This window comes from Dermochelys coriacea, chromosome 16 (genome assembly GCF_009764565.3).
Source record: "Dermochelys coriacea isolate rDerCor1 chromosome 16, rDerCor1.pri.v4, whole genome shotgun sequence".
Lineage (NCBI taxonomy): Eukaryota > Metazoa > Chordata > Testudines > Dermochelyidae > Dermochelys > Dermochelys coriacea.
The window spans coordinates 10,161,319-10,188,288 of NC_050083.1; the positions used below are offsets into that span (position 1 = coordinate 10,161,319).

The 26,970-nt window shown below is 50.1% G+C and overlaps 2 protein-coding genes across 3 annotated transcripts; both read left to right on the top strand.

The window, feature by feature from the left end:
- Positions 1-6,557: 6,557 nt before the first annotated feature.
- LOC122456863 (CMP-N-acetylneuraminate-beta-galactosamide-alpha-2,3-sialyltransferase 4-like) lies at positions 6,558-13,834 on the top strand. Its single transcript, XM_043498626.1, has 6 exons — positions 6,558-6,761; positions 7,668-7,763; positions 8,544-8,736; positions 9,430-9,558; positions 11,778-11,924; positions 12,965-13,834. Exons 1-6 carry the CDS (start codon positions 6,742-6,744, stop codon positions 13,070-13,072), a joined length of 693 nt encoding a protein of 230 aa, XP_043354561.1. The 5' UTR covers positions 6,558-6,741; the 3' UTR covers positions 13,073-13,834.
- Positions 13,835-17,729: 3,895 nt separating this feature from the next.
- On the top strand, positions 17,730-26,594 carry TLR4 (toll like receptor 4). Of its 2 annotated transcripts, none has more exons than XM_038374816.2 (3): positions 17,730-18,613; positions 19,990-20,156; positions 24,101-26,594. In XM_038374816.2, the coding sequence occupies exons 1-3, from the start codon at positions 18,335-18,337 to the stop codon at positions 26,349-26,351; spliced, it is 2,697 nt and encodes an 898-aa protein (XP_038230744.2). In that variant the 5' UTR covers positions 17,730-18,334; the 3' UTR covers positions 26,352-26,594. The 2 variants fall into 2 exon arrangements, with proteins under 2 accessions (XP_038230744.2, XP_043354774.1); XM_043498839.1 differs by lacking the exon at positions 17,730-18,613 and adding an exon at positions 18,626-19,221.
- Positions 26,595-26,970: the final 376 nt, after the last annotated feature.

A 26,970-nucleotide genomic window follows, 5' to 3' on the forward strand; every position in this document is an offset into this window, starting at 1 on the left:
AGAGCCTGACTTTCAGGAGCATTAAGCCCACGATCTGTTCTAGTATCCCTGCTGTGCTCATCACTGTAGTAGCTGAGTGCCTCTGCAATGTCCTGCTATCTCCTCAATGAACATAGAATCATAGAATATCAGGGTTGGAAGGGACCTCAGGAGGTCATCTAGTCCAACCCCCTGCTCAAAGCAGGATCAATCCCAAATTCTTGTCCCAGATCCCTAAATGGTCCCCTCAAGGATTGAACTCACAACCCAGGCCAATGCTCAAACCACTGAGCTATCCCTCCACCCCCCTCCCCTTTCGGAACTCAGCTGCTCTTCCGGAAATCAGGCTCTGGGTATCTAAAGCTGGGCACCAAACACTCCAAATTAGCCTCGTCAGCCTGGGAACACCTGCGTTGGGCCATTTGCTCCTGCTGAGCTGATGTAACAACAGTCCCTGGCGACATCCTCCAGAGATGGCCTTAGTGACTTTGCTACCCACGCTCACAAATGCAACCAATTCTTGGCCACCACGATCGAACAGCATGGCCTGTGGCCATGAAATGTTTTTGCTAGGCCTTTTCCCTGGCATCTATCCCTATGCTGCTCAGTTCTCCTAGGCCTGGCTTGATGCGGGCAGGGGTGTTCTGCTGGGGAGGACACGTCGCTTGGTAACTTCAGACTCTGTGGTAGTGCTGAGCTAACAAGAGAACCATGGGCTCCAACAGAAGGCGAGAAGCGGCCAGGTCCACTGCAGGTTGATTTCCTATTCTGGGTATGCAGCAAACAGCAGGGGAGCTCGCAGGGTCTGTTACAAACATAAAGGCTCCCTGGCTCGGTGCGGCTTTCCCCATTAGATCTCATCCATTCTGGAGCTTACTCTGGAGGCAGAGTGGAGTATTTGGGGCTGGCAGGTACCTGGGAGACGCTGCCAATCAGTGTCCCGCAATCCCTTCCTCAGGTCCCTTTGGGAGCACAATTAGACCTGAACCTGGGCCTTTGGGCTCCTGCACCGCCTGTTTCTCATTGAGTGCTCCTACAATGATTTCCACGTGATTTCAGACCCCTGCAGAGACTGCTACCCCTTCAGGGAGCAATGCACCCAGAGGAGTTCTCAGTGAGGCAGCGCAGCTGTCTCACAAGGTGGCATTTATTAGCCAGCTGGAATACAGCATCGGAGCATGCTCAGGTCAGCAAGCATGGGCAAGCCAAGCGTCTGACAGCGTGTGCAAAGGCAGGAGCCGCTGTCGCAATATTCCACGCTCTCCCAGAATCCATCTCGGCTCGCTCGCTCTCTCGCTGGCTCCGTGTCTCTGTCTTTCCAGCAGCAGCCTTTAAAACACCTCGCTCCTCTGTGGCCCGCCGCAGCCACGCTGTGTGAACTCTCTCTGGCTGCCAGGCGTTCAAAGGGAATTTTCGGTGGCTGAAGCTGCCACTGGCTCTGCAGGACCTTCCGTGCATATGGGTGGATTCCAGCCGGACGTATCTGGTTCCAACCCAGACAGGCCTCTTGCCTTTGTGATATCCAGCTATGCCTCACGGCCCCTTTATACTCAGTGGGTAAACTGAGTCACACGTATTGTCCATAAAAATGTTACAGACAATTTCCCCTGCTCCACCCAGGGCTGGAAAGCGGGTAATGTGAGGTTGTGCCTGTGCCCCTTGCCTTCCGATGGGGCTGAGAACGGCTGTGTTGAGGGGGCCAAGACAGCAGTGTCTGTCTCCCTTCATTGGATCCCTCCTGTGGCTGCTCTCCTTCACCTCTTCTGCTCCCCCATCCTTCCTACTTAGAGGGTGTGCCCCCCTTCCCTGCTGATGGATGAGAGATAATGGGGAGGCTTGATTTGCTTTCCCTTCCCCAGTGGGTGTGTGAACAAGTGCTGGTGCTTGCACAGATACCTTTAATGGAGGAGACGGTATGAGATAAGGGGAATTCCCCCCCAATCCCTGTCCCTACACCCAACTCTTCAGGGTTGTATCCTCCATATCCCCTTATTTCTGGCCATGCTTCAGTGCAGTATCAGATACCCCTCACACCTGGGCTGGTGTCCTGCCCTTGGAGAGGGTGGACTGGCTGCTTTCCCCTCAATCTGCAGCTTCGTGCATCTCGGAAGCCCAGAGGTATGGGGGCCCAGGGAAGGCAGAGTTATCATTCTGTGTTCATACAGCACCTAGCGCAGTGGAGTCCCCCATCTTGGCTGAGTCCTGGGCACAACTGCAATAAACATACTCAATGCCTGGGTTTTACTGCCCATGCGGAGTGGAGCGCCAAGAAGAAAGGCAACGCAAAGGAGACAAGATGTCTAGCGTTCTTTTGGTGTTAAAGGGCCTTTCCTACCCATCTATAGACAGGGGCCAATCCTGTCTGTCTTTCTCTCCCCAAACTCCTACTGATTTTAGTGGTGCACAAGGAATGTAGGGCTGGGCCCGTGGTTTTCCCTGGCAGGGACACTGGTTTTCAAGGAGGTGGAACATTATTATTTGCATTACCATAGCAACTAGGGGTCCCAGGCATGGACCCGAGCCCCACTGTGCTAGGTGCTGTACAAAGAAAGAACAAAAAATGATTTTTTTCTCTGTTCTGCAGTCCTGTGTTTTGCACCCACATTTTGGGGGGCAGGATTGGGGTTGTGGCTGTTTGTGTTTTTTCCAGGTCCTGCTGGTGGATGTGCTGGGGTGGGGGACCAATGACTCCCTATAATAGAAACATGAGAGGTTTGAAGGAGTCTGCTCTTTGCATCCCCTAATCTGTGCAGATACAAGGCCGTTGAAGAGACAATGAGAAAGAGAGAGAGCTGGGCTCAGCATAAATGAAGCCCTTGCCAACTGTGTCAGCAAAGGGCATGCTCAGGGTTGCGGATGTAACTCAGTGCTGCTATCTGTAATGCCCTGTGGTTAGAGTGGGGAGGGGGCTGAGAATCAGCCCTCCGGGGTTCTATTCCTGGCCCTGAAAGGGAGTCTGTGACCTAAAAGCAGTGGGCTGGGAGTCAGGGCTCATGGGTCTTCTTCTTTCTAGTTCTGCTGCTAACTTAGTGAAGGGCTTTGACAAGTCACTTAACCTCTCTGTGCTGCTATGTTGCCATTTTACAGATGAGGGAATAATACCTACCTTACGGGGGTGCTGCAGGTCGTAATGTTTGCAACGCGCAGCAAGGGCCCGGGGTGGAAATTGCTGTAGAAATACTAGGGATTATTAACAGAAAATCCCATTCAATCCTGGCCAGTGAGGGACTAGTTCTGATCTAGCCACTCAGGGGCTCCCCAGGTCTGGTACAGTATCTGCAGGTCTTCAGCCCTATGTTGTTGAAACTCACGTCAGTCGGATGTGCGTTTCGGGGGCTGGACGGCAGGTGGGCCCAGCTGTGGTGCTGCTAGGGGGGAGGGATAGCTCAGGGGTTTGAGCATTGGCTTGCTAAATCCAGAGTTGTGAGTTCAATCCTTGAGGGGGGCATTTAGGGATCTAGGGCAAAAAGAAAAAAAGGAGAAAAAAAATTTGGAAGATTTAGTTGGGATTGGTCCTGCTTTGAGCAGGGGGTTGGACTAGATGACCTCCTGAAGTCCCTTCCAACCCTGATATTCTATGATTCTATGAGGCTGTTGCTTCCCTGTTTCAACATGTCCGTCTTGTGTCCATTTCCTTCGACAGTGCTCAGTGTGCAAGTTTTCCAGTATTGCAGGAGGATGTCAGCTGATGTTCCCTTTGAGTAAGTCACCCTGCTTGCCCAGGCCCGATCTGAGTGACATTAGGCTCCTAGTGGGGATTCAGTAGCCAGAAACACACCTCATCTGTAAAGCTCAGACCTTTCTATCCTGGGACAATGGAGACCGCTTGCTCCCAGTGTGGGGCGTGGGGAACCCTGGGGAGTTTGGGAGAACCGCGTTCCACCTGGTGAGGAGATGGTCTGAATTGTGTGGCAGGGAGGATGGGGTGGAAGGAGAGGAAAGGAAGAGAAAAGTAACGGGGAAAAAGTCACGGAAGGACTCGATTCTAAACCTAAAAACTTCCCATAGTGTGGGATCCCTGGCAGGTTGTGGAGAGGGGGTAGAAGCAGTCAAAAGGACTGTGAATAAATGAGCCGTGTCTTTTTCACAGGAAGGACATCAACATTTGCAGGAAGCGCTTTGCATGGAGAAATCCCATTCTTGGCAGGTTTGTTAGTTGCTTTTGATTTGCCCTGGGGATGTTGGCGAGGGAGGGTTTGACGCTCTGACCAGTGTATGTGGAGGGGCAGGGTAGTCCCGGTTTTTGGGGAATCCAGCCGACTGGAAGGGAGATGTCCACTGTGAAGTCAATGAACAAGCTGAAGTGAGACACGCTGAGGGACCACAAGAGGAAAAGCAGACCTCACTTCCGCCCCAGGGCACAGCAATTGAAAGATGACACAGCATTTCCAAGACGTCGGCAGGCCAAGGCAAGGGGAATACGTTGGGGAAGTTGAGTGTGGGAGCTCAGAGGGGATTGCGCCATCGCAGGCTGGGCTGAGACATGGGGCGGAACCAGCCAGGGCTAACGGAGGGACGTGGTTCCTTTTCTAGAAGTGCTTGGGGAGATCACAGAAGCATCCGAGTGCCCTAGGTCAGTGGCTCTCAGCCTTTTCAGACGACTGAACCCCTTTCAGGAGTCTGATTTGTCTTGCATACCCCCAAGATTCACCTCATTTAAAAATGACTTGCTTACAAAATCAGACATAAAAATACAGAAGTTTCACAGCACACTATTGCTGAAAAATTGCTGACTTTCTGATTTTTACCATATAATTATGAAATAAATCAACTGGAATATAAAAGCTGCACTTACATCTCAGTGTGCAGTATATAGAGCAGTATAAACAAGTCAGTGTCTGTATGAAATTTTAGTTTGTACTGACTTCGCTAGTGCTTTTTATGTAGCCTGTTGTAAAACTAGATACATATCTAGATGAGCTGATGTACCCCCTGGAAGACCTCTACATACCCCCAGGGGTACACCTACCCCTGGTTGAGAACCACTGCCCTAAATGAGCCTGGATGCTCAGCCCATGTGGCGAGGCTGTGACTGGCATTTTCTCCCCTGGACCCTGCTGTGGTACTAACACCCTGGCTCTCTCTTGCTAGGTTTGAGCCTGACTGGAAGCCTTTCCTAACCAGCAGGGAGTTATTCTGGCAGGACAACACCCCTGCCAGGAGACAACTAAACTACCTTCTCCAGTTCCATATGCTTCCCTTTGGACTGAAGAGCTCAGGTATCGGTCTCCCCCTCCCCAAGCACACCCTTTGCTCGCAGTTAACTCATGGGACTGTGGGGGCCCACTGGGCATCAGAAAAGCCTCTCCATTACGCAGCCACACGGAGATATGGAAGGTGCAGGTGGTGCTAGGATAGAAATATGCCAGGGCTCATCAGAGCCGAACTGCAGGATTTCCTGGGTAGGTGGTCAGGCTGGAGGAGTGTCGGCTTTGCTCCCTGGATACGACTGTTTGAGGATGAACGTGGGGAATGGCGGAGATGAAGGAAGGAGGAAACTCTTTAATTCCATTCTCCAGCAGGGCCAGAATTGATGAGTGCTGTACTGTTAAAGCTTCCATTGCAGTCCATGGTCATAGTCCCCTGGTATCGGTGCCCTTAGTTCTGAACTGTCCCAGCGTGTTTATTTGATTATTTATATGCTGGGACACTTGATGGAAAACCTAGGCAAAATATGATCCCTGCCCTAAAGAGTTTGCCAACTAACTGGTGCAGTGACATGGGAGTGAAAGCCCTGGGCAGCGGGGGGAATAGGGAGAAGGGAGGGCAAAGGCTACAGCGATAGTTTCCTTGGGGCAAAGGGCTGCGTGTTTGGCCGGGCTCCCCCAGTGCAATGTGTCGTCCATGTCTGTGCCACTGTATAATTAATAGAGAAGTCTGACATTCATCTGTCCCAGGGCTTGTCTGTACAGAGACACTGTGCACGGCAAGCTGGGGTGTCAATCTACAGCCCGCTGGGTGCTCAGTGGCTGTACGGACCCTCCTGTCGCACATTCGAGTTCTCTGGTGCACTTTGGGTACTGCAGTTTGAAACAGCAGCAGATCACAGTGCAATGCGGACATTGGAGTGCATGGCAGTGCAGGGTCCACGCGGCCATGTAGTGCATGGCAAGCTACTGCACTGTAGATTTACACCCCAGCTTGCCGCACCCTGAGTCTCTGGGTAGACATACCCAGGATGTGGAGACTATTCGGCAAACAGGAGGAGGAGTGGATGAAACCAGGGGGTCGTGTCTTCGGGAAGGGATCACTTGGCCCAGGTAGATGATTAAGAACATAAGAATGGCCAAACTGGGTCAGACCCCCAAGGTCCATATAGCTCGGTATCCTGACTTCCGATAGTGGCCGATGCCAGGTGCCCCAGAGGGAATGAACAGAACAGGAAATCGTCAAGTGACCCATCCCCTGTCGCCCATTCCCAGCTTCTGCCAAAGGGAGGCTAGGGATACCATTCCTGCCCATCCTGGCTAATAGCCATTGATGGACCTATCCTTCGTGATTTTATCTAGTTCTTTTTTGAACCCTGTTATAGTCTTGGCCGTCATGACATCCTCTGGCAAGGAGTTCCACAGGTTGACTGTTCGTTGTGTGAAAAAATATTTCCTTTTGTTTGTTTTAAACCTGCCTGTTCATTTCATTTGGTGATCCCTAGTTCTTTTGTTCTTGTGTTTATTGTGTTCTTGTGTCATTCTTTAACCTCTTTCTCCTTTTCGTCCAGTTCTCCATGCGTTCCACACATTACAGCTCCTCCCCCAGCAGGGGATGCCAAAGTCCATTGAGCGGTAGGGGGCTGGGCTGGTGGCTCTGTGTCGGTGGGACAATGGTGGGTGTTAGTGGTGGGAAATCTCAAAAAAGGGTTTGGCACCTTTTGTACCTGAGGCTCATTAAAGTTCTCCCATTTTTACCTCCCCTCCAATCCATCCCCTCTGCTGACACCCTGTTCCTCTCCTGCCCTCCCAAAAGGCCCCTTCTACTCTCCCTGCAGGCCCCTCTGGCTTGCCCCTCTGGGCTGTCTTGGCGCCCAGGGCCTCAGAAAGGTCACTAGCCGCTGCCCTGTAATTTCTATTACACCCTGCTCTCTCTCCTCCTCCCCCATCAGCATCTACCTCCTCCCAGGGTGGGAACGCTCAGGGCATACAGAGGTACGTGCATATGTCTGTGGTGCTCGTCCACTACTGGCTGTGAAGCATGGTCTGTCTGCTTGGCATCTGTTAGCCACTGGATTGCTTCCCTCTTCCACCAGTGCCTTGTGGCCTTTTCAGTACAGACTGTGTTACCATTGTTGCCTCCCCCTCCACCAGCTTAGCCAAGGCCACAGGCAGGTTTCTTAGTAGGCTGGGAAGACTCCATGTCTTGTTCCTCTCACTGGGGCGTGGCCCACATCCAGCCGAGCGGAGTGCACCATCCCTGTGTTGCAGAGCTAACCAGCTAATAGACGGGCTCTGTGGGTTGGATTGGCAGCGCTCCGTACCTTGCCAAGCCCGCTCCTGGTATCTGAGCACAGCAGGAGCAGCTGAACTCTCCTGGGGCCGGGCTGAGTTCCAGGTTTCCTCTGCTCTGCAGTCACGTGGCATTGTTCTGGGGAGACCCATCAGTAGTCCAGACAAGCCCTGGGCGATATTGCTCTAGAGAGGGAGGAACTGGGCCGAACAGGGCCTCACATGCATTCCATTGGCTCCTCTGTCCAGTCTTCGGTGCCGAAGATGCGTCGTGGTCGGCAACAGTAACTCCATTCGTGGCCGAGGCTTTGGGACAGTGATTGACTCGCACAACATCGTCATCAGGTACCGGATGCTCCCTGGGACCAACACGCAGTGGGGAACCGATGGCTTGATGTACATGTGCTTAACTCTTTTTGTATAACCAGCTTGACCCCTGCGTTCAGGGAGCCTAATGACCTTGGCCAAACACACAAGTAGATGCCATGGTTGTCAGAATTCACAGCCTCCAAAATTGCAGGCCTTTTCTGTGGGCGCTCTGTGGGTACAGCTACACTGCAATAAAAATCCTGTCTGTTCTGCAATTTTTAACCCCACAGTCCGAGTCCCGCAAGCCTGAGTCAGCTGACCTGGGCCAGCCACGCCCATGCCGCGGGTCTTTTATTGCAGTGTAGATGAATCCTTTGACCTCTTCCATTTGCTCATTCAGCAGAAGGGAGAATGGTCTTGTAGTCAAGGTCTTGCTTTGGGACGCAGGAGATCTGGGTTGAATTTCTGGCAATGCCATCGATTTCTTGAGTGAAAGTCACTTAATTTCTCTGTGCATCCATTCCCCATCTGCAAAACGGGGCTAAAATCATACTGCCTTCTGCCATCCTTTGCCTTTATGTAGCTTTTTGGATCATGGACCATTTCTTACTATGTGTGCATGCATTGCCTAGCACACTGGAGCTGTGATATCAATTGAGGCCACGAGGTGTTGTAAATAACAAAGTAGTAAAGTAAAATAAACCCCCACATGTGAACAAGTCTGGCCCTGTGTTCCATCTGGCAGTGGCACACGACCTGTTCCATGACAACCTGTATATCTGGCATGCTCTCAGCACTCTGCTTTTCACCCCTCAGGTTAAACAATGCTCCAGTGAAAGAGCACAAGGGAGACGTGGGTGAGAAAACCAGCATCCGGCTCTTCTTCCCCGAGTCTGCACTGCCCAACCCTCTGGATAACAATGACAATGAAACGCTGATGGTGCTCATTGCATTCAAGAGTCTGGATTTTATCTGGGTGAAGGAAATGCTGCTGAAAACAAGGAATAAGGTGAGGCTTCTCAAAGGGCTATCAGGAGGTGCTCGGCCAGGTGGCATGAGATAAGGGTGAGTGAAGAGGTTTCAGGGCTCTGTTGTGCTCTTCCATACCACGAGGTGCACATAAGCAGCCTGCCACGAGCAGTGGGGTGACCCCAAGCTTCTGGTCCAATCTGGCTCTGAACTCATCCGTCATTAAATAGGAAGACTGTCTACAAGGGAACTAATCCTAGAAGGCTGATGGCATTGGGAGCAGGAGAAGGGACCAGACTTTGGCATCCTTACTCAGCAGAGAGTCCGCTTGATTCTAATCCTGTAGCCAACTGTTACTCAGTGCGAACATGGGCAGCAGAGTCTGGACAGCACCAGGGTAGATGCAGGATGGGATTTTGACAGTCAGGCACCCAATTGCCATTGAAACTCAGTGGCAATTGGATGCCTCACTCTCATTTGCACCTTTGAAAATCTTCCACTTAGTTACTAGCCATTTGCCCGTTACTTGTTGGTACTGACCTGTCTGGTCAGGTTACTTATGTCTGCTAGCTCCATGTGATCTCTCTGTGCTAATTCCTGTGGCTGTTGCTATGTATTCATTTCTTATTTGTACTAACCACCTGTCCTCCTATGCTCTGCTGCTTCCTAACGAGTCAACAGGCTGGGATATTGCAACTAGATCCAAATCTCCCTCTCTCTCTCTCCCCTACAGACTGTACGGGGGTTTTGGCGCCAGCCTCCCAGTGAATGGAAGTGGAATGCCTCTCACCTACGGATTCTGCACCCTTACGTCACCTACGAAGCAACATACAAATTGCTTCAGCTGGAGAAGAGGGGCAAGGTACAGCCCTGACTGCCTGGCATGGAGAAAGCTCCTTGCCTCCTTTAACTCTGTGCCTTCCTGCTTCACCGCAGTACAGTACTGCCCAAAGCAGAATTGCAGAAGGAGATGGAAGGGTGGAGGGGAAAGACCTCTTCGATCATCCAATCCATTTGCCTGCCAGAGCCGGGTGCATGCCTTTAGCAGGATTTCTGTTGCTGTGGCTGACCTCGCTCTAAATGGGCGATGGGGGTTTCTACCCCATCCACTGGGTCTGTGTCTGTATATTACTGACATTCAGCCTAAATTTCCCTTTCTTAATTTCATCCCACCATTCTTTGCCATGCCAGACTGAACAATGTCTACCCAGCTTGGTCAATGCTTAGCCAAGCTGTGTGTATTCGGTTCTTCTCTTTCCCCATCAGATGGGCCCATACTGATAATGGGCTTCTACAGGAAGAGGGGAATTCAGGTTTGCATCCCTTAAAACAGTGAGGTATGCAGGAAGGCTCAATCCTGGCTCTGTTGTCAACTCCTTCTGTAGCGTTAGTTTCCCCACTCATTGAGGCACCAAGGATTATCTAGTTAATAAGTATAATCATTCTTTGTCTTTTGTCCTGATCCTCAAAGCGCTTTGCAGCCATTAATTAATTCAGCCACCACCACGAATTAGGGAAGCATTGTAATCGGCATTTTCTGAGGGGGAAGCTGAGGCAGGGTGTCTAAATGACTTGCCCAAGGTCAGGCAGTGATTCATAGCCAGGGCTGGGATTGGGACAGGGACCCAAGTCTCCAGATTTCCAAACCCGTGTGCTACAACGTATCCTCGCTGAAAGTGCTTCTGTCCATGCGGAAAGTGCGAAGTGTGTACTTAGAGACCGGAGACCGGATGGTGTTGTCGGTAGCTACCGGTGGGGTGCTCTGCTCTGGTTCGATGATGATAACAGTCGGCTGCGTGCGTGTTCCCTTTGTGTGCTGCCCCAGCTCTGTGCAGATAGCTGACACAGCAGACCCCGAGAGAACCCCCAAAGACCACAGACTCTAGTAAGGTATGAAGGCACCTGGCCAGGTTTATTGTCCAATGAAGCGCAGTAATAGTTTCATATAGACTCTACAGGACATACTACGAATATGTGCCTCCTGGCAATGGACACAGCACAGTCAGTGGTGGGACACTCCACTGCCCCCTAAGCTGGACAAAGATATGCGCTCCGGGACCTATTTTTATACAGTTGCAGGACAGATTTCTCATCCCTCCTGACGTATTGAGGTACAGCCCCTTGGCTCATTAGGGTGCTGTCTCCCCCTTTGATCATGTTGGTTCAAACAAACAGCTCTGTCCATCACGCTGTCCTTTTGACCCTGTCTTTGGGATGCACCTGCCTGTTCCTTGTTATCTCTGTGAAGTGTGCTTGTATCAGGATGTCCAAGTGCCATCTTGGCACATGTTCCTCTTATTACTACTTATATCATTAGCGCGTGCTTTGTAGGAGCCCTTTTCTTGCCATGTTCTGCAATTAGGGCCTGCCTCTGGCTCACAGCCCAGCTTTGCTTAGCAATGCCTGGAAGTACTTTGGTTCAGGCTTTAGGCCTCAGGCCAGGTCTCTGATACAAGGGTTTATATTTCAGGGCCTCTTCCTACAGATGTTACGTTTGCTCTGGAGCTGAGCTTTGTAGCTGTTCTGCTTGGTCTCATTTATTTGTTTTTAATACAGGTGTTCGTTTGTGAAGGCTGATGTTGCCTTTAAATGACTGACGCTGCAGTTTTGTAACTGGAATTAGGCTGGAATTTAATGCACGGGCTCGAATTTAGAACAATGCTAACACGCCAACCAGGGAGAGTACATACCCAGACGAGGCATACCCAGAAGTCCGATAGGGACAGATTACATGCTTGCTAAGTAGTATGTGCAGACCTGCGGTGCCTGCTGGATTCCTTCCAAAAGCTCATAGATCTCCACTGTGGTTAACATTTGACTTTTCCAAAGGCCTCGTTCTCACTAAAGGCTGCTCTGTTCTGCACAGCATCACTTTAAAAAGTTGCACCTTGTGGTTTTGTCACAGAAACGGCAAGACCTGTAAACTCCACCCTTCTATCTGTCTTGGTATTTTTCTGCTAAGTGGGGCATGGAGGGGGCAGTTGGTCCCGGATGTAGCCAGGTTGCTTGGGGCTGGTGTGGTAAAAGTTGAGATCAAAATGCGTAATGCAATTTGAAAATGTGTCATATCCTTTTATCCAGAAGTATTCCACCACTGGAATCATCGCTTTGAACTTAGCCCTCCATATCTGTCATGAGGTTAACATCATAGGATTTGGGTACCCTGACAAGCATGACAATACCACACCAGTACACTACTATGACACGGAGCATCTGAGCCAGGGCGTGGTAAGATTATCCTCGATATGTTAACCTGTTCCTTGTGACGCCACCCGCTGGGAGATGCTGGGACTGGAGTAGCTGGCAGCCCCCCATGCTCAGTGCTTCTTCATCATTCCCCACAGTGATTCCTCTTGGGAGAGGCTGGGACTGGAGTAGCTGCTGGGAGCTCTTTGAGAGGGCTTCAGGTTTAGACTCTATCCACTCCAGTACAGCATTTGGAATGGCAATATGGGCCCAATCCAGTGCCAGATGAAATCAACGGGAGTCTTGCTATTGATTCTGAGAGCTGGTCTCCCCTCCTGTTGCCTTAACTGTCTCGTTTGTCTGTTCCTCCCTGGTGCCCATCTTCATGCTTAGGCACTGGGGCCTGCAAAGCCACCTTCCTGATCTCATGCAAATCCCTGCTTAAGTCTCACTTTTTCCATGCCATCTGCAAGAAATTAGGCAGCTGAGCCATTCATTTGTTTAAAATACAGAAACCCAGTCACCCTTACCCCGCCATGCTGCATAATTGCATTACTGTAGTGCTGTTAACCCTTGCCATTCCTGACCCTTTCCCTTCCCTCCTGTCTTTTTACCCCCGTTTATTAAAGTTATATCATTAATAGCAGTGGCACCTAGAGCCTATAACTGAGAAGGGGCCAGTCTTGTGTGGGCGCTGTAAACACACTGCAAGAGACAGTCCCTGCCCCAAAGAGCTTACAGACAGGATGGAAAGACTAAGGATGAGAGTGGATACAGAGAGACAAAGTGACTTGCCCAAGGCTATGCAGTGAGTCACTGGCAGTGCTGGGAATAGAACCCAGGTCACTTGGTCCCCAGTTCAAAGCTCGAAGCATGGCACCATACTGATGTTAGCTTGTAAATTTCATGGGGTAGGGATCTTTGGTCAGATCCCCAGCTGGTCTCAATTGGAGTCACTCCATTGACACTGATTTACACCAGCTGTGGGTCCGGCCTGCTTTCTGTCTGTTCTGGGCGATGTTCAGCACACAGTTCTGGGTGCTATAAGAAATGATCCATAACAACTGCACTTCTCTCTGCAGTTTGTGACGCACAACATCAGCGCGGAGCAGGCGTGGCTGTTGAAAATGATGGAGCGGGGGAAGATTTCCGACTTGTTGCGCCCTTCCTCCTGGTCCTGGGGCCCCTGAGTGGGGGTGATGCTGCGTGATGTTCCAGGAGCCGTTGCTCCATGCACCAGTGTTGGGCCACGGTTGGCTTTTACTCTTGTTATTGTTCTGATCTGTATCGGACAGGGCAGGCATTATCCTGTTCTGTACCTGGTGGGCAGTAAGCCATGGTCCTTCGGCGTTTGACTGCATGGCCTTTGCTCTGATGGCCTGCGACCTTTGCCTCTAATCACTGATCCATGGCTTCCTTGGTGGAGGAGGAAGAGTGCCATATGGTGCTTCCCACACCTTTTGGAAACAGCCCTCCTTGCTTTGCCTGCTAGTCACTTGTATTAACCCTTGAATTGAGAGGTTAAGGCCTCCCATTAGGGCATTGAGGGGTTATCTTAAGCCAGGTCCCTTACAGTTCTCAGCCTCTTTCTCTGGAGCCTCAAGTGAGAAGGAGCTGGTCCCGTTGGCTTAGAGAAGGACTCTGCCGAACCCTCAGAGGATCCGGTGTCTCAGGTGATCTTTGAAACATTGGGGAAAGTTATTGGCAGTGGGACCATGCTGATGAGTGTTTCTGTTTGGAAATAAAGACAGAACTGGTTCTAAGCGGGCCTGGGAGTGTCTCTGATTGGCACCAGGGTTGTAGGGAGGAGTTGTCTGGAGGGGACTAATGTGGATGACCGTACGCAGTATTGCTACAAACTCTTCGCTGCTTCTGGATCTACAGTTACTGCCCCCCTTCTCTGCACACTCTTGATGGCTTTGCTTGCCCCTCCCAACCTTCCATGACTGCATAGCCACCCCCTGCCCCATTGCTCACCCTGCCGGAGCTGGGAAGTTGCTGGCCCATGATGCCAGAATTCCTCCTCCCTTCAAATCTCACCTGTAAAACTCCTGTGCACGACTGGCTCAGACACCAAAATCCCCCCCACTTACTGCTTCCTTCCACCCTCTCCTCCAGGCCTCCATCCCCACCGCACACTTTTCCCTGCCTCCTTCCAGTGCTCCCTCACTGCCACGTTCACCTTTCCCCAGCCCCACTCATTGCTGGGCTCACCTTTCCCCATGCCAATACAGCTTCCACACCCTGCTCGCTCACCTTTCTCCAGCCCTCACTAGAAAGCCTTGCCTAGGTGGGGAAGGTTTCTTGGTGTAACCTGTCCTAAGGGGTGAGTTTAAACTGATACAGAGATCCCAGTATCTCCCGGGGTGGACACTGTGATTTGGGTACAGCTATGTAGCCAGTAGACAAGGCCTTAGCCTCCTCCCTGCAGCTAGTGTGCAGCGCTCTCAGTGCGGCTGTCTACGCTCCATTTCTCCTTGGTGACTTCCCTGGCTTTGACTCTGCTCCATCTCCGCCCTGGCGTGTCTCTGCATCTCACTTTGTACACTGTTAACTTTCTTCCTTTCGGTCCTACTTCTCCCCTGCAAGCCGAGCCACTGTGTACAGACGTGTACCCCGTATCCACCGAACTGAAAGGTGTCACCGCAGTGAGTCAGTACGATTCAGAACGGAACCAAAAGGGGGGAAGGTGCCCTGTGTTGGGGGCGAGGGGGAAGAGCCTGAGAGGTTGGCTGCTAAGCTGAGTTTGGGGACGAAGTCGCTGGTAGGCAGAAGGAGAGGGCCAAGAATGGCTAAGTGGAGGATTCGGACTCCCAATAACATGGATGCACGCCGGCAGAGCTGAGTCAAGCTGCCAGCCCTGGAGCAGGGGATCTGTTAGCAAATGACAGGATGTGTTTTATTTTTATTGGTTTAAGCATTGGCTGCAGGTTTGGCTCGCTGCGAGGGCCCCACAGAAACAAAGGCTAGGGTGCAGAGCGCCTTTATTCTAGAGGAGATCTCAGTGCGTCCTCTTCCCTGGGCAACAACTCCTCCCACCGTGCTCTTCTGCTCCCCCTCTACCCAAGGAAGCAGCACATCCGCAGTGGCTCTGTCCACCATGAGTTACAACTCCCTGCTTGTACCTGGCTTATTGCACAATGGAAACTGGGTAAACGACAGAAGGGCTTTATAGAATAGGCAGCACTAGGGAGGTAACCTCCCTATGAAACATAGCCAGGGATGATCCAGGCTTTCCTGCCATAGCTGGGCACAGTCAGGGAGAGGGTAGAATCCAAGAAAACATATGATTGTCATTGTTGGAAGCCAAGAATAGGGCAAATGCATCTGACGTGGGAAGATTCATAGAGTCATAGAATATCAGGGTTGGACAGGACCTCAGGAGGTCATCTAGTCCAACCCCCTGCTCAAAACAGGACCCATCCCGAACTAAATCATTCTCCTTTAACTTAGTGCTACTGCATTCGTTTCAGAAGGTCACCGGTCAAATTCCTTGTAAGGATTCCTCACCAGAGGCCCGATTCAGAGCCTGCTGAAGTCAATGAGAATATTTCCACTAACTTCCGTGGGCTCAGGACCAGACTCTAGAGAAGAAATTCACCCCTGCAACGTGGTCACCAGTGGCAGAGGCATAGAGAAGGCATGAGCAACCTCCCCTCTGTCCTTGCGCTAGCCCGAGTGCCAGTGTGGGGCTGAATCTGGCCCATGAGCTCTGGAGGAGGTGTCCTCTGTGTAGCTGAGCCTGTCCATTCTCCTCCCCCGCCGCCCCCCACAAAAGACTGCCAAGCAGGGCATAGCTGTGACCCTGCCAAAGACCAAGAAGACTGGAGCCGAGCTCGCCTTTGCCAGCCGGACGCCCACAGTGTTTTTCTCCCCCGTTGCTTCCCTGCGCCCGGTGATTTCCCTGGAGAAAGGAGTGTCGTGCTTAGCACCGTGTACAGAGGTATTTATAATTCACTCTGCCTCTGCATACTTCTTTCTCCATCTCCGCATCCTCTGAGAGCCGCCCGCCTCTGTGGCTGAGCACTGCAGGAACAGACACAGCACGGTCCGCTGCTCTGGGGCCTTGCCGGGACACCCAGCCCCCCCAGCACTGCCATAATAGACCAGAACCATACCGGGGAGATCCGCCTTCTTCCCGAGGCCACTGTGACCCAGGTGGCCTTCCCTCCTCCTCCGCCCTCGCCATGGGGAAGAACTTCGGAGAGGGGTCAGCCAGACGTTTCTGCCAGTCGGAGCAGCTGCAGCTGTGGCCATTCAGACCATGTTCTCGGGTTTGAACTGCACTTGCTCTAGCCCGTGCTGACTGGCTCTTTGCTCCAGTCCTCTCCCCCCCGCACCATCTGTTCACCTCAGCTTTGTTCCACACCTGCCCCTCTTTCTCCCCTCTCCTCTCGTTCCCCTACCCTGCCACATCTCTTCGCTCTTCTGATCCCCTCCCAATTAAAACCACCCATGCACCACGTCCTTGTTCCCTCTGCTTGTGCCTTCGTCCCCTTCCTCCACCCCGTGTGTGTCCTGGCTGTTTAGATTGTGAACTCTTTAGGGCTGGCCTGGTCTGCTACTCGGCAGAGCGCCTAACGCAATAGGGTCCCATGCTCGGTTGGGCCTTAGGCACTTCTGTCATAAACGTGATTAATAATAATCAGGACCAGTATGTGAGCCATCCCCTGGCATGCTGGGGTAATGCAATTAAAGAGCAGTGTGATGGTTCAGTTTGAAGGAGCACCCTGAAACACACGACTAAATCTCAAAGGGACATGTTGGTGCACCACTTCAGTCACAAGGAGCGCTGCCTCGTTTGGTCTCCAGGTGGCAGGATCGTTCATTCTCTTCTCACACCCTAAGGACAGGTGAGGTGATAAATGTTCTCAAGGAGAAAAAGGCCTTACCCGTGCAGCCACTGATAGACAATGCAGGATCTGGAAGAGTGTGGGCTAGTGGTTAGTGCATGCAATTCTCAGCGAGGGCTCCTGGGTTCTATTTCTAGCTCTGCCACTGATGTTCTGAGTGATGGTGAATAAGTCATTTAACCTCTGAGCCTTGATTTCAACTACAAAGTTGTGCCAGCAGAGCTGTGTCAGACAAGAGTGTGGGAAAAAATCACATACAACCAACTGTGATAGCTATACCGGCAAACGTCCTGGTGTCAATGTAACGAGACGTCCTGCCGGCATAGTTTATGTCGTTCGGGGAGGTAGTTTAACTATGCTGGCAAAAGAATTCCTTTTGCTGGGATAAGTTGCATCTTGTCTTGGGGTCTCTGACAGTCTAGCTAAGCCAGTACAGCAGTTGTATAGCATTTGTAGTGTAGACAAGCCCTTTGCAAAAGTGGGGATAATAACACTTCTCTGTTTCACAGGGGCTTGTGCCCATTTGGGCCCATCTACTTGGGGGCCTCCAGGAAATTAACCTAAACTGTGAATTTGAAGAGGATTAGTTAAACCGCATTAAACCCCTGTGTGAACAACCTCATTCAGAATTAACATGGCCTTAAGTTGGTTTAGTTTAATTTTTTTAATGGGGTTGAATGCGGTTTTACTAATTAACTTCAAATTCACACCTTTAGTTAATTTGGATTTATGTTTCTGGATGTCCCCAGCTAGAAAAAACATTAGTTAGTATTTGCAAAGTGCTTTGAAATCTGTTGGTGAAGTCCTTGGACAAGGTATATTTATATCAGGATAGGAAGAAATGGTCTAAATGCAGCACTGCCAGGCTTGATTTTCGACTCTCCCCAAGAACGAGCATCCGAGAAGGCACAGTGTCTTAATGCTGGCGTGGCCAGAGCTGCTCTATCCTGGTACAAATCACGTCTGTAGGGCTGTCCAGGATTGGGGGAATGGAAGAAGGAGGAAGACATCTAACAGCCTGGGGGCAGGCAGCATGAGATGAAGAGCTCTCAACTTGGCCAACAGCTGTAGATACATCTGAACAAACAGCAGTGTTTAACAAAGTATGAGCCCAATGCTTTGTGCCCTAAGTGCCATCCCAGCCAGGTGAAAGCTCCTTTGTGGAAATCCACACCAGCAGTCTCCTTCCGACTGGGTCACTTCCCAGCCCCACCCAGCATGTTTTGCTCCCTGCACATGCCTGGTACCATCCTGCTTGTTTCCGGCAGACCGCTGCTCTGCTTGAGATGGGAGCATTGTGTAATGCCGGTATAACCTCCCCCGCTCCTCTAGTCTGTATGGTATGACGGGCAGGCAGAGGTTGTGAGGGTAAACCCAGTGCCAATACTGGATGCACCTAGTGCATTCAGATGTATTAGTGTGTGGGATGGATGTCTTTTCTCTCCCAGGAAAGATGAGTTCCAAAGGGCTGGGTTTCCTTTTTATTCCATCTTAAGCTGAGGCATTAAATGATTGCTCTGATGGGACCCAGGCACTTCTGGGCTTCTTGCCCAGGAGGTCATGCTTTCCTGTAACTTCCTCTTCTTTACAAGCAACTGAATGGAAAAGAGTTGTTCTCAGAGCACGCCTCAGAGCCGCCTTGTTTTCAGTTTCACTTCCCCCTCCTCCCTCTGCCGTTGGGAACAGATTCTGGGCACTGATGGTGGGCTGAGAGTTGCTAGAGTCTTTCATTTTCACTTATGGTTCTTTCCACCGGATGGTCACCTCCTGAAGATGTTCAGGAGAGAAGCTCTCTCCTTTCCAACCTGCTTTGTGCTGTCTTTGGCCACACTTTTCCTGTCGCAGTTAATGGCCAGCAGCCTCAACCCCTGTGTGGAGGTACGTGATCTCTAAATAACCAAATCCTTTTGTTTCTCAAGAGCAGCTTTCCCCAGCCTGTGATATTTGTGTCTCCGATGTCCTGAGTGCTCATCTTCCTGTGGGGTGTATTGTCTTTTGCCAGCAGTATTATGCAGCTTTGCAGAAAGCAGAAAGCATACGCCACCATGGAAATCCTGGTCTAAACCAACTCCCTGCACCAGAAAAAGTAGCTTTGACCTATTTTAGCTTTGTTTCCATATGCTTGGTATTGCTAAGGTGTAGTTATTAACCAATGGGTCCTATTCTCCTACAGCAATAGACTCAGGCCATGCCTACGCTACACAATTAAGTTGACCTAACTTTTGTCAGCATACAGCTGCCGCAGTAATTACATTGCTTGTGTGTGTTTGTTCTTTGTTCCCTGTGTCGGCAGTGCGAGCCCTCACCAGGAGTACTTGTATCGATTGTAGAGTCAGTGTGGGGCATTGTGGGATGAGTGTTGAAAGCCAGTAACAGTTGACATAATCAATGCAGTGTCTACACTGACGTTGTGTCGACCTAACTACATCAATCTTTATTCTACGCTGCTTATGGAGTGGAGTTATTAAGTTGGCGTAGCGGTGCAGGTGTGTCGGCGGGAGTGAAATTTAAGTGTGAACACTTTCATAGTTAGGTTGACGTAAGCTGTCTTGGGTCGACCTAACTCTGTAGTGTAGACCAGACCTCAGACCCTGTAGTATTACTACTGTAAGCTGTAATATTTTAGGTTATTACTGTAATATGTTGCAGAGTTGGTTTTGCAGCCACTGGTCAGCAACTTGTTGCTGAGTTGGTTGTTTCCAGATGTCACTTTTATAAATAAACGAGTTCTATAAGAAATAAAGTTAAATGTTCTTTAAGAATTAAGTTTAATGCTGATTTTGGATTATTACTGTCTGAGAGTATATCTGTTCCCTGGTGTATTACCAGCATCACAAAGAATCTGCAAAAAGAAAAGGAGTACTTGTGGCACCTTAGAGACTAACAAATTTATTAGAGCATAAGCTTTCGTGAGCTACAGCTCACTTCATCGGATGCAACAAAGAATCTGGTCTTTGAAAGCTCTGGTCCAGATTCACCACTGATATAAGTAGGCACAATCCCAGTGGATTTGTGCCTGATTACACTTGTAATTATATTGGTTATTGGTTTAGGAAGCAGAAATGCTATTACTAGAATAGGTGCAGATGCTTGGACTATACATGATGTTGCTTCCTGTCGCTCAGTGCGGCCCAGAGGACCTGTCTGTTACAGAGATATTTAGCCTGCTCTCTATAGTTTTCTGATGGTTTAACTTTTCAGCACTTCGTGGAATCTAGATGTTGATCTGTGGATTGGCTCTGTGAATATTGCAGGAGATCACCAACATAACTTACAGATGCATGGAGTTGAACATCTCTGGAGTTCCTGCTGAAATCCCACCTTCCACCCAGAACTTGGATCTGAGTTTCAACCCACTGGAGTCACTGACCTCAAATTATTTCTCAGCAATCCCTGCACTGAGGTTTCTGGACCTCACTAGGTATGGAACCTTTCACATTGGTGTTGTCCTACTGAATGCAGACAGGGCTTTTGCGTCACACTGATTAATCCTGTTTCAGACTCGCCAATGCACTGACATAGGGACAGGCACTGTTATTTTTGCCCTCTTTGCTCTTGTGTCTGTGTGGCTCAACGGGTGATTCTGGCTAAAAAAGGGTTCTAATCCTGCATCATAATTTAAGATTATGCCCAGTGCTATCACAGTGATGCTGTTCTAAGGTGCAGTTCCTGCACTTCATTTCACTCATGTTCATTCCTTGGGGATGCCCAGGCAGAAGTTCTGAAAAGTTGACGGTGCAGAGGGTAGCATCTTCTTACTAAAAGGACCTGCTCCTTGGGGGCATTCTGCTTTACTACTTCTGTTAGACTGTCAGAGACAACTCTACGAAGGGATGATGGGCTGAAGTGCCTTTCTTCTTGTGCATCCGCAGCAGAGTTATTTCCTGAGTCCCAATCAGCGACCCCTTGTTTTGACGGCACATGGGCAGTGAAGCAGTTGCACGGGTGTCACTGAGGACAGCATTCAGTCTTACTAATTGTCTTCTCGTACCACTGTGGGATAACCTATGCTTCAGGATCAAGGCCAAGGACAATTTAGATAAAGAAAGGATTCACAAAACTTAAAGATGTAATACAAGATGATAGACTGGCCTCCATCAATTACATGTGTAACAAATATCAGCTACTGCTGTCTCACAGTTTCTTCTTTCAGCTGCTGTGCTCAAGGATTCATGCAAGGATAGGGTTAGGGTTAATCTGGAGGCAATGGGGGGTCACAGAAGTAAGGGAAGTCCTTATTTGTCTTTCACAACCTGCATTATGGGTGACAATGCACAAGATAGATAGTACCCAGTGCAAAAAGAAAAGGAGTACTTGTGGCACCTTAGAGACTAACAAATTTATTAGAGCATAAGCTTTCGTGAGCTACAGCTCACTTCATCGGATGCATTTGGTGGACTAACACGTAACTGTAACAAATACAGACTAACACGGCTGCTACTCTGTACCCAGTGCAAGTGTCACATGGCATTTTGTGGGTTGCAAGTGAAGAAATAGGCATCTTTTTAGTGGTAAATAGGGCACATTTGACCTGGAGATCACCTAGAGACAGTAAATGTGGAGACCAATGACACCACTCCTACATAGCTGACCTGCACTTTAAAGATTCAGTGGGAATGGTGAATTATATTAATAATAATGATTACTATTATTTACATAGAGGCATTGGTACCCCCGGCACTCTACAGACATGTCAGAAGAAAAGCTCCCTACCCCACAGAGCTTGCACGGTAATTAAGACCAGGTTCTTACTGGCACGTCTCCTCTGATGATGGAATTCTCTCCAGCTCCGATGGCCCATTTCAGACTCTACACCCACTAGAGCCTCACATGAGATCTGAGATGTAGTTTTAAGTGGTGCCTTTGGCCTCGCATCAGGGATACCTGCTTTGGGATGAATTCCGCTCTCAGCATAAGAGAAATCCCACACCAGGTCTGAGCAATTGCTGAATGCTGCTGGGCTTGTCAAGGATATTCCCTTCTAAGTTCAGATAGCTGTTTACTGTGCCTGTCCATAGGTGCTGGAACTAGGGGTGCTGCACCCCCTGGCTTGAAGTGGTTTCCCTTATATACAGGGTTTACAGTTTGGTTCAATGGCTCTCAGCACCCCCACTACAAAAATTGTTCCAGCACCTCTCTGTCTGTCTCCCTCCAGCCCAATGAGCTGTTTCAGGGCTGATCTATGCTGATAACTAGCATGAGCATTGCTAGTTCTCTCAGGAGAGTAGAAAATCAACTCCTCTGTGAAACATAAATGCCAACTGACCCCTGGGGTAGACAGCGCTAGGTTAATGGAAAAGTTCTTCCATCAGCCTAGGGCTTGTCTACTCTTGAACTCTCCAGCGGCCCAGACGCATCAATGCAGCGTTTCAAGTGTAGACACTATCTGTGCCAATGGGAGGGGGTTCTCCTGTCAATTAATCCACTTCCCCAAGAGGCAGTAGCTATGTCAATGGAAGAATTCTTCCATCGACCTACCGCTGTTTGAGGTCAGCTGAACTACGGTGCTCAGGGGGTGGACTTTTCACATCCCTGAGTGACATAGCTGGGTCAATCTAATTTATAATGTAGACCAGTCCATAGCTACTGCCACCCGGTAAGGCGCATTAACCACAGCAACAGGAGAACCTCTCCCGTCGCTGTAGTGAGCGTCTACTCTGAAGTGCAGTAGCATTTTAAGTGTAGACTGAGCCACAGCATTAAGGTTTGGAGGTTCAGGGTAGAACCCTGTATCCCTACACGCTAATCCCTCACTAACTCTCCTTGCTTAGAGGAGCAGTCGGCCTTTCCTTCCTCTGTGGATGCTAGGAGCTGAAGCTGTGTTCTATGTTGTTCTAGGAACAGTTTCCTTTAGACTAGCAATTAGAGCTCAGACTTCATCTAGGACTAAAATACGTGTACCTGACTCCTTATAAGCCTCTGCTGCTGGAACTAAAGCTCCAATTCAGCAAAGTATTTGAGCACATGTTTAAGTACACCCCCTATCCAGCAAAGCACTTAAGCCTGTGCTTATCTTTGCTGAATAGGGACGGACTGCTCAATCCAGACCTAAATGCTTTAGGCCAGGTGGTAGAGGTTCATGTGTACGGTGCTGAAGCTCCTGGGCTTAAACGTGGCTGTTGAACCCAGTGGGATTGGTTAGAGTGTATGCATCATATAGGAGATTTGGTGATGGAGGCAGTGTTGCCTAGTGGATGGAGCATTAGACTAGTACTCAGGAGACCTGGGTCTTATTTCCAGCTTTGCCACTGGTCTTCTGGGAGACCAAAGGCAAGTCACGTCACCACTTTGTGCTTCAGTTTCCCCATCTGTAAAATGGGGATAATGATACTGTCCTCCTTTGCAAAGTGTTTTGAGATCTATGGATGAAAAGCACTATAAGAGAGCAAGATAGTATTATTATTATAAATGGGTATTCAATATGGGGTTTCAACCCACTAGACCTTAGACATTCAGGATGAGGTTCCCTAGGGGAGGTTAGCATGTAACCCATACTAGGAGTATGTGGGTTATTTTCCACATTTCATGCTGAATCACGTAAGAGATTTACGACTCTGCTACTGTTTCTGGCTGTGGCATTTTTAGTCTGTTAGTTCAAGCGATAGAGGCTCATGCTTTTAGCACTTCAGGGTTCAAATCCTGAAGACTGTCCCTAGCAGATTCAGTCACATACAACATTCCGCACCCTGATGTAAATTTAGGGTCTTCCCATCGATTGTTGGTAATTCCGCGGCACTCTTCTGAGTTTAAGGTTTCCTTTCATTCCGGAAATGAAGGCTGAGATTGTCAAAGCTCCCTGAGGAAATTGTGTCCAGTTCCCATTAACATTAAATGGAATGAGGTACCCAGATCTCCTAGGTGCCTTGTAAACACTCAGCCTCTGTTTTAAGGCCTTTTGGTGGTGAAGAAACCCTGGAATGTCAATGGGTGCTTTTGATTAGGACTGCCAGGTGGTAAAGGAAGCCTGCACCCTGCCTCACTGTATTCGGCTCTGTAAATCCCTTGCTTTCAAATTTAATTCCAGATTTAGGCAGGGCAGAAGAGATGTGAGAGATGTGTTCTATGTGTCAGCATTCATTTCCTTTCCACTAAGCTGATTTCTTTTTGCCTGGTCGGGAAAGATCTGCATCTCTGCGCGATAATGCTGTGTTCACACATAGGTCTGGTGTGATAATATTGCCCCAGGTTTGATAATGGTGTGTCTGCAAAGCTGCCTAGCTTGGTAATGCTCCATACCCACATGCACCTGGCATAATGACACTGTGTCTGCACCCAGTGCAGTAACGCGGTACCCATAGGCATGTGCGTGTGTGTGACAGAAGTGATAATGCTTCATGTATATTGTTCTCTTTTCTTGCATAACAGATGTCGCATCCAGACAATTGAAGACTATGCTTTTGAGGATCTTCATAATTTGCTCATCTTGATTCTGACTGCAAATCCCCTCTGGCATCTGAGTCCAAAAGCCTTCTATAGTTTGACGTCCCTGCAAAAGCTGGTAGCTGTGGAAGACAACATATCCTCGCTAGCTGACCTGCCTATTGGACACTTACATACTCTGCAGGAACTGAATGTGGCCAAGAACAATGTAGACTCTTTGAAGCTCCCCAAATATTTCTCCAACCTGACTTTTCTCCGATTCCTGAGCCTTCAATCGAATAAGATCTCATCTATCTCCACAGAAGACCTGGATGTTTTGCAAGGAGAGAAGGAGCTCAACCTAACATTAGTGCTTTCTCTCAATGATATAAAATACATTCAGCCAGGCTCCTTTGAGGGGATTCATCTTCATGAGCTGTCTCTGAGGGCTTGTTTTGAGAACACCAGTGTTATGAAGGCTGGCATCCAAGGCCTTGCTGGCTTACAGGTCAACAGACTAGTTCTTGGAGAGTTCAGGAACATTCGGAGAGTGGAGGACTTTAGTAATGGGCTCCTGGATGGACTGTGTCAGGTGCAGCTTCAGGAGTTTGTGTTCATTTGCTTCGAGAGGTTTTATAATTGCACAGACACTCTCTTTGACTGCCTGGTCAACACCTCCATTATTCGAATGGTGGATATCTACCTCAACAAGATGTCAGCAGTCCCTACTGCCTCCAGAATACGCCAGCTGGAATGCAAGACCTGCAAGTTTAATGAGGTGCCTGCCCGGAAGCTGTCCTCCTTCAAAGAGCTGAGAGTACTTCGGATCACCAAAAGCAAATACCTCACTGGCTTCCTGCAGACATTTGTGGATCTGCCTAACCTGGAGGTCCTGGATCTGAGTGAGAACCAGCTCAGCTTCCTTCAATGCTGCTCCTTTTACCTGTCTGGGACCCCAAAGTTGAAGCACTTGAACCTGAGCTTCAACTCCAAAATCAGCATGTCCGGAAGCTGGGGTGTCAATGAGCTGGTATCTCTGGACTTTCAGCACTCGAAGCTGGAGGGTTCTGGCACCTTCCCTGTCTTCCTCTCCCTTGGGAAACTCATCTACCTTGATATTTCCTACACCAACACTCATGTCGAGTCCCAGTGTACGTTCTGTGGCTTAGAGTCTCTGCAAGTGCTCAAGATGGCCGGCAACTCCTTTAAGGACAACAACCTGGGTGACAGCTTCATGAAACTGACCCAGCTCCTCACCCTGGATGTTTCCAGCTGTAAATTGATACAGGTGTCTCTGAGCACATTTTCTTCCCTTGGTAAATTGCAAAAGCTAAACATCAGCCACAACAAGCTGCTGACCGTTGATCACCTGACCTACAAGCCTCTCCAGGCCCTCACTGTCCTGGACTTTAGCAGCAACCAGCTGACTGTCTTGACAGAAAAGGCTCTGGAGAGCCTGCCGAGCAGCTTGGTCCACCTGGACCTCTCTTGCAACCTGTTTGACTGCTCCTGCAGCCACCTGAGTTTCCTGAAGTGGGCCAACGAGCACGGGGAGCTGCTCTGGAGCACCGAGCTGATGGTCTGCAACAGCCCCAAGCACCTGAAGAATGCGAGTGTGCTGAACTTTGACCTCTCCTCCTGCCAACTCAGTCCCACTCTGGTGGCCATCTCTGTGGGCACGGCCCTCGCTGGAGCTCTGTTCTTGTTCCTCGTTTACAAATACTACTTCAACCTGTACTACAGGCTGGTACTGCTCAGCGGATGCCAGCGGAATGCGGACAGGGATGACACCTACGACGCCTTTGTCATCCACTCCAGCAAGGACATTGAATGGGTGAGAAAGGAGCTGGTCAAGACCTTGGAGGGGGGAGTGCCCCCCTTCCACCTCTGCCTCCACTACCGGGACTTCACGCCGGGGGTACCCGTTGCCTCCAACATCATCCACGAAGGGTTCCTGAGCAGCAGGAAAGTCATCGCGGTCATCTCCGACCACTTCATGGAGAGCAAGTGGTGCAGCTTTGAGCTTGAGATCGCCCAGTCCTGGCAGTTCATGGAGGGCAGAGCTGGCATCATCCTGATTATCCTGGAGGAAGTGGATAAGGCGCTGCTGAGGCGCAAGCTGGGGCTGTCCCGCTACCTGCAGAGGAACACCTACCTGGAGTGGAAGGACAGGGAAATAAGCAGGCACCTCTTCTGGAGGCAGCTGAGGACGGCCTTGCTAGCTGGAAAAACAGAACCAGGAAGCGGGGGAAACTAATGGGGAAAAAACTATGATGGTGCTTCCCCGTTCCTTGCTCTCTCTGCCTGGCCCTGGCTGAAAGTCAGGGTTCACGAGCTGGGTCTCCAGGAATTGTTTCCTTTGGAGCTGGAGGAATTTAATTCTCCTGAAGTACAAGAGTGGGGACCCGGTGAAACTGTAGGCCAGGGTGGGCAAACTTTTTGGCGCAAGGGCCACATCTGGGTATGGAAATTGTATGGTGGGCCATGAACGCTTACGAAATTTGGGGTTGGGGTGTGGCTGGGGATGAGGGCTCCGGCTGGGGGTGTGGGTTCTGGGGTGGGGCCAGAAATGAAGAGTTCAGGGGATGGGAGGGGACTCCGGGCTGGGGCAGGGGTGTGGGTGGGGGGGTGAGCTCTGAGGTGCAGGAGGGTGAGACTGAGAGGTTTGGAGGGCGGGAGGGGGATCAGGGCTGACAAAGGGGTTGGGGCATGGGAGGGGGTCAGGGTTGCAGTCTCCAGGTGATGCTTACCTCAAACAGCTTCCGGGAACAGCGGCATGTCCCCCCTCTGCCCCATCAACAGGCGCCACCCCTGCAGCACCCATTGGCCCCATTTTCTGGCCAATGGGAGCGGCGCTTGGGGCAGGGGCAGTGTGC